Source organism: Triplophysa rosa, linkage group LG9, assembly GCF_024868665.1.
Source record: "Triplophysa rosa linkage group LG9, Trosa_1v2, whole genome shotgun sequence".
NCBI classification, from domain to species: domain Eukaryota; kingdom Metazoa; phylum Chordata; class Actinopteri; order Cypriniformes; family Nemacheilidae; genus Triplophysa; species Triplophysa rosa.
Genome location: NC_079898.1, coordinates 12,810,575 through 12,823,918, shown reverse-complemented (window position 1 = coordinate 12,823,918; position 13,344 = coordinate 12,810,575). Strand labels below are relative to the sequence as shown.

Below are 13,344 nucleotides of genomic sequence, written 5' to 3'. Positions count from 1 at the left end.
TTTAATTTAGCTCCATGATTTCTGTATATTCCCTGAATTTAGAAATGGTCTCTTGATTGTTTCTACGGCTATATGTATTCTGAAATAGTTTATGAAATATACATTTTGTCATGATTACACTTTTAGTGTGATTTGTCAGTTATGTGTTAGCAGAATTTCCTTTAAGAGGTTTATTCAAAGGAAGGTACTGCTCTGACTCAGGTCATTGCTACTGTTTGGCGTTGACTTTGGCTCTTGCCCCTGAAGGACGAGATGACATGTATCTTGTTTAATGAGAAAGAGCCCGTAGTGTTTCTGACTGTCAGGGCAGGGATCCTGATACTGAGCTGTGGCTATAGACTGATTGGACAGCTCTGTCTGTTCGTAAGGTTGAAGACAGCAGCAGTGGCCAGCCTCCTCCCCTCAGGCTGTCTCTCCGCCACCAGCCGGCCAGTCTCTGGTCATTAGACTCAGTTTGCAGGGGGACAAGGAATTACAGGAGCTCTCTCCTTCATACTGTCACCCACTTTGTTTTTCAGTGTCTGTTGCTTGAATCAGAGATAATCATGTTCATTGTAACGGGAAAGAAACTTCCACTTATCTGAGAAATCAGACTAAACGTTTTCTAAGCTCAAGGACACTTTATTCCGTTCAAAGGTTTTGAAACACTTATTCTTTATTTATATGTGTATAATTGACATTTCTTTATTCTCCACATTTTAGAATAATAGTAAATTCATTAGAATTATGGAATGACAGAATTGTAACTAAGATATTTGTTAGGACTAAAAACATCCAAAAGAATTTAAAACTGTGTTGTATCCTTTGCCTGTAATTTGCAAAATTGTACTCATTGCATTTTATGAGCCAGTCCTAACTCTGCGGGAAAGCTTTTCCATTTATGGGCTCATATTGGCTAATTATTTTGGCTAAAAATATTTTATTTAATACAATTTTTGTCTTAAAAAATACAGTAATTATAACCGTTAGAAATAATGTTGGCACAGTAATATTTTTGTCTACAAAAAACAATTTCAAACATTTTAACAAACATCTTTACATTGAAAGATTTATAAGATCATAAGCATTGCAGTCATGTGTTTTAAAACTTTTGAATAAAACATGACCCATTTACTTAAGGAGCAAATTGACAAGACATTTTAGTCTCGTTTTAAAAGAAATCTTCCAGTGAGTTTAGAAAAATCTAAATTTAAAGAAAACAACTGTATTTTCTTACCATGCGGCAAATAGTGTTTTTCTTGTCTTAAACAAATCCCACTAAATATTGCTAAATTTATCTTGTTTTAAAACACGATTCCGATCATTTTACTGCAAACAAGACTATAATACTAATACTAAATAATGCAATTTACAGTCTGGTTTGCAGTGTCATTTGTTTGATTACTCAGGGTTATGATACATTTCTTGATAGATTTTCGTTATGTATAGACCTGTGTTTATGTCCTTTTCTGTGGTGCTCTTAGATTCCAGTTTGCTTCTGGTGGAGTGAGATGAGTTGTGGCTGTAAGGTCTTGGATGAGTGGAGTGTTGTTTCTGGGCGGTTTGGCCTCTGAGGAGGGTTCTGGTTAGGGTGATTAGGACAGGGAGAAATGAGAAGGAATATTTGCTAGTCACAGGCCTTTGGCTAATGTCTCACTGAGGTATAGATGTCCGCAGATGTCACAGAGGACATTCAGAACCACTGGCTCTATGAAGCCCCCTAATTTAGATTGACTACTTTTATCACAGTAAATATAGAAATTTGTGTTAATGTCTTTTATCGATGTCATGTATGTCATGTATTTTAAAAGCCAAATGTATGTTTGTATAAGGGAATTTAGCATCAATGTTGCATATTCATTCCAGCAGAACGGTCGTGCAGAACAGTCATTTCAGCTTTCTGTGAATACTTTCTTGCATTTAACAAAGTTTTCATAAGAGCGGACATGGAAACTGTAGTGTCACTCTCAATCTGCCTCGTGCTGATTGATCCTCCTCAGCCAACCATGAGATCAAGCAAGCGGTCCGCAGTTTTCATTGCCTTAAACCCAGATGCCAAATCCTCATCTGTCAATTTCTATCTAATGGCCTCTTGTGATGTCAGAATGACTGGAAGCAATTGCCAACAGTGAAGTTTTTACCACGCTGCACATTTCATGCCTCATTTACTTGTGTTTGGCCGTTTTAGGTTTTAGTTTATAGCCCTTAGAGTATAGAGAAAGAAAAAGCTTGCTACATCAAAACCTCAATTTCACATCTGCATTTATGAACCGGACCTCTAATGAAACCGAAATGAAATTAGAATATGGAAAGCCCCGAGATATCTGTTTTATGAGCTATGCTTGGGTGCTTTTTATCTCTAGATTTGGAAATTTGTTGAAACTGGACGCTCATGATCTTGAGATCTGGACACCAACAACAACTCACCCGGCCCCCATAATCTCTGCAGGAAAACAACATGATCTTTATCCTTATTTCATTTTAATGTATGTTACGAGGTGGCTAATTCATATTAAAGCATACAAAATGAATAGTTAAAAAACGCAATAATGAACCACTTAAACCTAACTCTTATTGGCTTGAGGACAGAGCGATTAACAAATTCATACAAATTAGCCGAATCATTAAAATAGTTACGAATTGCCGTGAGTTTGTGGTGAAACATATCCACGGTAACCTGGAAAGCTCACACTGAAGTGGCTCTTTGAGGAGAAGGGTGTTTAAGGGAGGAAGGGGAGCTGAGGGGGTGATGAACATCTGCCACCAGTTTGATGTGAGTGACTTTGAGGGTTTGCTCTTTTCAGACTTGTGTGGCGGTGGCAGCTTGAATGTGGTGTTAACTGCGCCTCTATACTGGCCGGGCGTTTGCTAGCCTCTAGCGCAGAGCCTGAGACTGACGGCCTTTGACACCTGCCATTCTGGCCCTTTTCTAGGCGAAAAATGTCAGCGTTTTTAGACTTGGCATTGGCCTGCTATCTGATGGTTTTCTTTTGGCTAGAGTCCCTTTGGTGAGCTGTAATTATCCAAGATTGTTCTATTTGTCCCTTTTCATTCTGGAAAACATGAAAGACAGAGATAGACTTGATCTTAATTTGTATTTATTAGATGACGCAATATTTTGCACTGATCTGTATAAATAAGATCACTTATTATCTTAACATTTAAAATGAACAGATTTTCCAATTTTTTATTAGCAGGGGTCTTTATAATCCATCATATCAGATTTATTGTCGACCAAATGCACATTGTTTTACTTGTTCACTAAAGTAAAGTTTTGTACTTGTTGTTAAAATAGTCTATAGAAAAGCTTTGCGTTTAATCTTGAATTTGAGTGGGCCTAATTCTTTTATATATCACTGTTGTCCTTCTAAACCTTGTATCTCATTATTTTTACTATGAATCATTATTATTACTCACCCTTTATGTTTGTCGCCAGGATTTGCAAGTTTCTAACCCAAAAGTATTCAAAAGTGTTTAATACTTTAACACAGTATTAAATCATTTAAAAAGTACAGTATTTTTTCCATTTCCAAAACAGCGAATTTGGACATCCAAGGTTTCAGAAGGACAGCGACAATGATGATGACGATTTTACAGAAAAACATGGCACGCATGCTTAACTTATTTACTTCCACATCATATATGGTCAAGAATAGTGAATGTGCTCGCTCTAGCTTTAAGTCTTCAGTCCATTGCAGGTTTTGTGTATCAGGTTACTGTCGAGATGATATCTCTTCACCCTGCCGATGGATCTGATGTATGATTTTTTAATTAGCACTTGTTTTCGGGGGGTTGTTGAAGAGGCGAGTATCAAAGTATGTATCTCTTGATGTCACCCTGTGGTCAGGGACCTTGAGATGGGGAGATGGACCAGCCTAGAGGATTATGACAAATACAGCGAGTACCACAGTAACTTACAATTAAGGGGGGTGCTGAGCTGTGACTTTGCCCAGGGGGTCTCAAAAACACATGATAGCCCCCAATAGTGTGTGTGTGAGTAAGTGGGTGACTCTCAAACCTAAAGGATCATCATGTCATCTGCTGACAGGATTTGTCTTTGTGTCACCTTAACGTTGCATCTTTCGGTTCGCTTGGGCTTGGTCAGGGAGCTGGTAGCTTTCTGCTGCCTGTCTGATACGTAATGTTAAAATGGACACAAGGTTACATGGAATTCTGTAAAATGATTTTCCTAAACATTGAACATTAAAAAATATTGTTTTGAGAACTAAACTTCACTGCCGGTTTTGTCATCTCTTATGGGAAGGTGTCACTCTCATCAGCACCAGCTCTGCTGGTTATAGAGATTCAGATTGGGTTGGTATTATCTTTCTTTAATGTCTAACAAACCTCATTTTTTATTTGTTTGCTTTTTTATCATTGTGTATCAGTTTATTTTTTTATCTTATAATATTCTTTAGGGCTGTCACGATTATGACATTTGGCTGACGATTAATTGTCTATTAAATAATTGTGATTATGGCGATTAATTGTCTATTTTATGGCTTTGACAATGTAACAATTAATAACAATTAATTTATTCAATGAAAAAAATTAAGAAATCTCAAAATGTTGTAAATAACTAATAATATTTACTATAGAGTGACCTTAAAAGAAAACTAAATATGAGGATGGTGTCATCTTGGTGTGTAGATGCAGCAAGTCTGGAATCACAGAAACAAAACAAATTAACACAAAAAATACAAAGCTGAGACGACACAAAAGATGGAGAAATGTCATTTGAACGTAACAGTGAGTGCACATCAAGGACGGTGGATGTAAAATGTTGCAGATATTGCAGATCACCCTTGTTTTCTAAGGATTCACAATAATTGCGATTATGTCAAATAATTGCGATGAGACGATTATTTAATAATTGTGACAGCCCTGCTATTCTTTCTAATAACCTGCTTCACCTTGACCCTTGAGTTACATTATAGGGCTTGTTAGTGCTGTCACCACGACAATATATGAGAGGAGAAAGGGTCTGAGAAAATGAGTCAAACTGAAGGTCCATGTCACAAAGCCTCTGCATCCTGTCATGGGTATGATGACACTAATTGGCAACGTTAACCAAAGAAGCCTTGGGCAGCAGTAGAAGGACAGGAAATGTAACAGGCTGAACCGGCCTAATTTGTATGGTTATTCTGTAACTGTGGTCATAATCATATGGGGAGGACATTATCTTAATCAAAGGTCGATTCAAGAGTACATATTTTATCTGTAACAACAATATCACAGAGGAGTACATTTCTGAAAATTGTTAAAGAAAGGTACAATCACTAATCTATATAAATGACTGGATTGCGCCTAGAACGCTAAACCAACGGCAGGAGGCGATCGTGCCACCATCTTGGTATACGCAACTGACAGGGAGTGCCATTGATTTACAGTGACTTACAAAATGTCGATCTAGAATAACCTGTTTTTCAGCTTATTGGGTGCGCGATAAGTTTTTAGTTCACATGTGTGTTTAAATTAATAGTTACTTCTGATGTTTTTTCCAATGTTTATGTTTATTTTGGGCAGAATAGCGACATATAGAAATCAATGTATAGAAGGTGAGTGTGTATTCCACACTGTTGTAATGGACATGTGTAAATGTTTAGAAATATAGCTTCACGACTTAAGGAACATAAACAGCCAGTATTTATCTGTATTTAGATTTCAGAATAAGCTAATTTTAGGTGTTTCGTTAGTCTGCTGATCTGATATGTACACTATACTGTAATGAAAATGAATGTAACTCACTCTATATCTAATAAGACGGGAAAATTCCCGACTTTAAAGGGATACTTCACCCAAAAATGAAAATTCTGTCATCATTTACTCACCTTCGAGTTGTTCCAAATCTGTATAGATTTATTTGTTCTGATGAACACAAAAAAAGACATTTTGAAGAATGTAGGACAGCAAACAGTTCTGGGGCACTTTTGACTTCCATTGTATTTTTTCCTACTATGGTAGTCAATGGGGGGCAAAATCTGTCTGGTTAAAAGCATTCTTCCAAATATCTTACTCTGTGTTGTACATTAGAACAAATACATTTATACAGATTTGGAACAACACATAGGTGAGTAAATGATGACAGAATTTTCAATTTTGGGTGAAGTATCCCTTTAAATAATTAACCATTCACATGCGTAAGACATTTGCGTTGTAAGAATGTACTGTGAGACTTTAGATATAAAAAACGGTTACTGGTAAGTTACTATTTTATTATTAATATGTGATAACTCCCTATTAATTTAATAGAAAGCTTGGTGGCGCGGAAGCTTCAGTGTAATGACGTCATGAGCAATCCAGTCATTTATATAGATCAGTGGGTACAATAGATCTCAATAACTAGGCAAGTAAGAAAGTTTTTCTATTCCTCTGCTAACTGATTGAACATTATTTCACTGGCCAATAATATTTTTGTAATATATGATGATTCAGGGTCTGATGAGCTGAAGAGAAAAGTTTCATTTTGTTTTAACAATCGCAAAGATAACTTACAAAATTACACTTGAATATTTCATTTTATTTAAATTCTAAGCATGCAGATAATAACTGCAGATTTAAATAAATTCTATCTTTAGGTTTGTAGAATAGAGGTCTTTTAATTGTCATTTTTATACATTTAGTTTTTAATTTTATAAGAATATGAACATATTACTGAATTTTGTTTAGTATTTAGTGTCCACTATGAGATTTTTTATTTTGTCAGAAGTACTGTAAAGAATGCGCTTGTTTACCATTAGATGGCAGTATTGACCCATGCTTTCATTTGCTTGTTAGGTGACCACTACAGTTAGATTCATGATTAGAAAAATAAATACATTGTTTACTAAACAAAACCTGTGTGAATAAATAGTATTCTCAATGAAAGGCTTGAAAATAAAAATAGTTGTGTGTGTTAATTTATTTGTAATTTTTGCTGTAATGCATTAGTAGGCCTAATGTTAGTTGCCTGATAAGTAAAACTGTGGATAGATAAAAATGTGTAGATTTTTAAGGAAAGAAAATGATTGTGTGTAATGTAATTGGTGTGATAGACGTTGGTATCAAAATATTTGTGCATTTCTGCAGAGTTCTCTTCACTGCCTGCCTTGCAGATTTACCTTGCTTGTTGGCATAAATTAGATTTTATTTAAATTGTCAGTATGTATGTGAGACTCTTGGTAGGATCAGTAAGAGTTGGTCAAAAATTACAAACCAGTTAGGATTGTTTTGACTATATGCTATTGTTTTGTAGCAATAGTGTGTTTATGAATTTATACCTATTATAACTATGTAATTTCCATCTGTTACTGCTAGTTAATAACCTATAATAATTAATTATTAGTTAATAATTTTTAACAAAGTGTTTGTGGCATATAAAAATACGTTGATGAAAATAAAATCTATCATGGTGGGGTGGGGCTAGTGAAAATGTTGGCAGGCACATACACTACAGGTTCAAAAGAAAGATGTAGTAAACCTTACTCAATACAACACTGTATTTTTAATCTCTCAAGGCACATCTCAGAAATTTAATATATAATAAATTTTATGCAATAATTAAATATAATTATCCTCACACTTTCATATAAATGTAATGAATCTGGGTTCTCTCACTGGTCTGCTGCAGAAGTTCTTTCAAACGTCTTTTCAATAATGTTTATTACATTTTTGTTTTTATTAAAGACCTCATGGATGTTCATTCTTGTTGATACGAGTTAAGAAGAACATGTCTCAGTTGATGTTGATGAGACTGCTCAGGCCTGGGGGTACATAAAACAAAACAATTCAGGAAACACGGTTATATATTATTAGAAATCTATAAATATATAAAGAACTACATTACATAGATGTCTAATATATATCACATTGTTGTTAATTGGTTTCTGTTTCTGGCTTTTATTTAGAACCTGTGTAACTGTAATATGACATGAATAGCTATTCTATGAGAGCTCCTTCAGTCAACCTTTGTTCACCGCCACACTCTCGTTCTCTTTATTACCATCAAATCCCACAATCACATCACTTACATTTTCCTTCTGTCTTGGAGATTGTTGTATGATTCAGTCCCAGCAACGTTCATTTAATAAATACCCAGCTATGAACATCAACTCAGAGACACAGAATTTAACCACAAGCTTTCAAGATGCTAAAATGGCTGTTGGTGTCCAATATAAACAGAGCTGTATTGAGCATATGTGTGTTGTTGCACATGTCCTCTGTGCATTGCTGTGTACTGCAAGCTTCAGGTCCTGCAGGTTCGGCTACATGCTTTCTATGGAAATTTATTTAAATTGGCTCTTTGGTCTGTCCTCCTAGAATTACTGGGAAGTGAACTTATGAGACTCCCACATCATCTGGGGTCTTCATGAGTTTATATCACCAATTTCCTTGGAAACCTGCTTCAGTCTGTCTTTTCGTTTTTTTTTGTCCAGCATAACAGATGAAGCAGGAGCGTCCATCTATAGCGTGAGTCCTGAGGCTGTGAAGGAGATGCCTGACCTGGATCCCAACTTAAGGAGTGCAGGTGATTACATATTCTTCTCTAGAGTTTAACCAATATGTTTTTGTGCTGAAATACTGTATAGAAAATAGAATTTGTTAATGAAAACTAATGCCTAAATCTGAAAAATATATTTCACACAAAATATTTGCCTGGCAGTGGCGTAACTTTGTTTTGAAAAGTGGTGGGGACAGAGATGACAAAAACAATACTTATAACTCGCTGGGAATATTTATCATATATAGTGGGCGGTCTGTCCATTGGCTACTCCGCTTTTCGACTCCAGATCTCACATTATGTGGTTCCCAAACTGTCACTTGGCTGTTGCGGTGCATTACCCTTAAAAAAAGGTTTTTCCTATGACAAAAAATGTCACATGTTTATTGGTTTATGCGTTTTTGTGCTTGGACACTGGATGCACAAGCAAGCACTGCGTGTGCGTGTGATGCACGCATTTTTATACTGGCCACGTTTCTGGAGTCGCGGCTCTCTGTCTTCCGCAAATATAACTTACGAGTGTGAGCAACGGGAGATGGTGAGAAAGCGGCTAATCCTGCGTTTTCCATGAGTTTTAGATGTTAATGGCCCCTAAACAATGCACACTTTACGCAAGCATTTCTCAATTTCTTCTAAGAAGTTGTGGGGACATGTCCCACCTGCAAATTATGCCTGCTGCCTGGTAACGGTAAAGATGCTGTAATATAAATGTAAGACTTTATTTTGGATTTTGCAGACAAATGACCTTGCGAATATGAATGTCAAACCTTTTCTTGGACCAAACATTGAGTGGAAAGCATACTAACATTGACTGAAAGCTGACCCTTTGAATGATGGGTTTGTTTGTTTTTAAGTCCCAAGACCCAAGTCACATGTACTGGACCTGGACAGTTAAACTAGCTTTACCTGTCAGTCTAACTTAGCTCCTACTAAATCAGACCTTTATATGCCATTCATGTCCTCTTGTCAGAAACAGACTTCCTGTTTACCTGTAGGCCACATTTATTTCTCTTCTTTGTTTTAAGGTAAATATATTGACTTCAGATGCAGTGACAGACAGTTGCCTTGGTAGACAATATGCCACTTATGAATAAAACAAGTTTCACTTCTTTCTATAACTGTGTAACACATTAGGTTTCTGTAAGAAGGCGTCCTTGTGTTTGGACCACACAAGCGACTTTCTCCACTATTGAAAAACATAAAGCATGGTGAAAAGTTTGGAAATCAGGATGTGAGAATTATACCAGACTTCCTCTATAAAAGCAGTAAATCAGTGTGGGATTAATCATAAATTTTCCTCTGGTCAAGTGCAAGAGCGAGCTAGGGAGCTATATTTGGCCATTTTATGAAAGGCGTAAGAAATTGGAGCGTCCTGTGTGGGATGTGTGTAAATGTGTGTAGTGCTCGGTGTTTCACGCAATAAATACACACTACAACATAGGAGAACAGTATCGAAACATAAGTGGCTTGTTTTTTAATAAGAAAATACAGTTATGCATGACAAGTGCAGTATGGTCTAGGAAATATTAAAAGTCTGTTAATACTGATAAAGTAAACTCTGTTGAAAACTGGACCCTCTGATTTCACCGCAGTTTTTATTCTGAGGACTCAGATATGTCTTACAATGAATGGTAGAGACCTCTAGTGTTGAGACACCATGCAGCATTACTAAAGACATCAGACATCATAACTCTAGAATTTAGGAATAGATCATAATCTTGCAATATTAAATAAATGTATTTATTTATCATTTGATATATTGAAAAAATATAATAATTTATTATTTGTTTTTTCCCTTTTCTTTTAAATACATATATTTGTATAATTTTTTATGCGCTGTCAAATCGATGAATCAATTAATATTTATATAATATAAATATGCGTATGTATATGTGTAAATGCACACACATACATAACATAAATGTACATAAATATATAGAGATTTCTATTTAAATACAATTTATATTATGAATATATATTTATAAATATATATTACACGTGTTTCTTCAATTTATACATTTATTTATATTTATGGAGTCATATAAACATACACAACACATAAATTAAATCAACACAAAATAGGGATGTAACGATTCACTCAGGCAGCTCACGATGCAATGCGAATCATGATACTGATCTCACGATATGATTTATTCACAATTTATTTGTGCAAATGAGTTGAGACAAATTAGAAATAAACAACTGCCCATTTATTATTTCTCAAATGCTGCGCATTTCGCTGTAAAATAAAAATATATTTGATGTCAAATAACAAAACTAAACTGCAATTTTAAAACAAATTCTAAATCAAATAAAAATACAAAAGTCTCTTTAATATAAACAAACTAAAACTTTGTCTGTGCTTTTCTTGGATTTTATTTACATTTAAGAAAGGTGTGATTGATGTGCACAAGTTCAAAAAGTTTGAGTTTCAAAAGTCTTGGTATGTTTTTATAGTACGATGTTCAACATTTCAGATGATCAAGGACATTTCTATTTTCATTGTACGAGTTCTAAGAGTTAAACTGTAGCTGCAGTAGAAAGAGGTTTTCATGCATTGGATGAGAGCAGTTTGAGGAGGTGATCGCCTTTCTTTTAGGACCTGAAAGATGAAGGTATCTGTGCTTGCTGAAGTGGGTGAGCGTGGAAAGAGGTTTTGAGGTGGGCTGCCGGAGCATGATGGCCAAGCCTCACTCGCTGCGTCTCTACGCTGAACTCTGTGGGAAATTGCTGCCTGTAATAATATTTGGACAGGGATGGAGTTTCAGCTCAGGCCTTGTACTGCACACACAAAAGCACTTCTCTCCACTCTCTGTAATGTGGAGCTTGTGTTTGGGCAGAAGACCACGTACTCTCTCACATTCTGTCTTGAGTTTGCAGGCCTGTTATTTCTGTCTGAGTCTTGTTCTCTTCTTCACTCTCTCTCGCTCTTTGACACTCACACACACGGCCACGTACAGTAAAGATGAAAATCTGATTTTCATTTGCTGACCTTCAACAAGACTAGATAAAGCTAATGGAACAAGTGCTCCGCAATGCTTATGTTCATTTCATTTTATAAAATTGTCTTTGGCCTGCTCACACATGATATTTCCAGGGACAAGTTGGATTCTGCTTCTTCTAAATTGAGTTTTATTTACTTTAATTGAGTTCTTATTTGACCAGACCACTCTTAGTTGGCTCATGTCTTTGCCTGTCTTGCAGAATTTACTGGGAAACAGGACTCATGGCAAATCTATATGTGTCTGTCAGTGTCTCTCTCTCTCAGACAGATGTGATGTCACGTGCGCTTGTAGTTACGGCTATTAAATGAATCTGTCTGAGTTTATTTGTCTAATCTCTCAGCCTCATTTAAGGGTCAGAGTTGCACAAGTGTTTTTGTTTTGAGCTTATGTCATAAGGCGAAAACAGTGTAAAGTACAAGGAAAAGTATGCATTGCTCAGTGTGTTTAAGCGTGGACTTCAGCGAAGCACTACGGTGGCTCTCAAAGAACTAAGATGTCATCACGTTTTCACTTCTTAGCCGAAGGAGATAACGTATTTATGAAACGCGCTCTGTAGAGCAGTTTGTCCGTAAACAACATTGCGAATTCCATGTAAAGGGACCTGCGGTGTATGTAGATAGAAATAGGTCATTCTAAGGTCATAAAGCAAACGCTTCATTATGTGAACACATAGTTATGTTTATTGTATTGCATTTCTGTCAATAGATCCTCCAAAAAGTTACACATTGATATTTTCTCTGAATTGCTTTTTGATTCTTGTTGTAGTCTGTTCATTTATACAGAACCCATGTTTAAGATCTAAGCTCAGCTAAACCCAAAACACAGTACTTTAGTGTCTTGCAAGCACAGGAATTCCCTGTAGTAAATGCAAATCTGCTTCATTAATATAATCTGTAAACCAGTGATTAGTTCAAGGCATTTGTGTGGGCTTAATTTATTCTTAATTAAGTCTGTTGCTTTATTAAAGTGTTAATATTGCTTATCTCTCCAGAGGACGTTATTATATTTGAGAGTAAACTGTTCACTTGTGAGATAATTTCCTCCTGTGGTCTTCTCAGTGTCCATCGGGAGGCGTGTTCAGGACCCTTTAGCAGAGCTCATTAAGATTGACCCCAAACACATCGGGATTGGCACCTATCAGGTGAGTCACATGATATCCCCTTTTCTCAGTGTTGTGTCCGAAACATACTGTATTAAATATGAATTGCTGCTTAGGTGTTTATATTGGATTAAAGATTCACTTTACAATAAGGTTTTATTTGTTAACATTAGTAAATGAATGAATTAACTAACGCAAACTAACAATGTTAAGTAATGTTAACAGTTACGATCTTTGGTTTTAAAAAGGTATTAGTAACATAACATGAAGTAAGAATAATAAATGCTGTAGAAGTGTTGTTCATGTTAGCTAATGTATGAACCCATTATTATAACCTTATTGTAAAGTGTTACCAACTTACTTATTTCTTCATGAAATGTCCAGGTGATAGTGAAGGGGACTGTGTGAACAATGTGTGGCTCTACTCCTGATGCAGTCAAATGTTCAAAGTAGTTGTAGGCTCTTTCCCAACTTTCTAACCAGCCTCTGATTTTTTACGTTTGAGTAATAGCAGTTTGGATGCTCATTGTCATTGCCTTAGATAACGAAATATCAAGCTAAATGGGCTTTGCAAACTCATGATTGTTTTGTATGCAATCGTTCATATTACTTCTTGAAGAGTGAAATTTAGCTGGTTTAAGAGCAGTACAAGGGAACTCTAAACCAAGTCCACTGCAGCCTCTGAGCCATTTCCCAAATAAGGAGAGGAAAGAACATCTTGCATCTTTGCAAATGTCAAGGATCAATATCGCATATCACATATTTCTCACTGTCAACTTTTG

General features: G+C 35.9%; 1 protein-coding gene across 2 annotated transcripts in view; it reads left to right on the top strand.

The window, feature by feature from the left end:
• The window catches only part of srbd1 (S1 RNA binding domain 1), a 57,078-nt gene that overhangs the window by 19,487 nt on the left and 24,247 nt on the right, over positions 1 to 13,344 (top strand). For both annotated transcript variants that reach the window (XM_057342823.1, XM_057342824.1), the window contains 2 exons: positions 8,394 to 8,485; positions 12,522 to 12,604. In XM_057342823.1, coding sequence (XP_057198806.1) covers positions 8,394 to 8,485; positions 12,522 to 12,604 — 175 coding nt within the window. The remainder of the gene's footprint in view (positions 1 to 8,393; positions 8,486 to 12,521; positions 12,605 to 13,344) is intronic.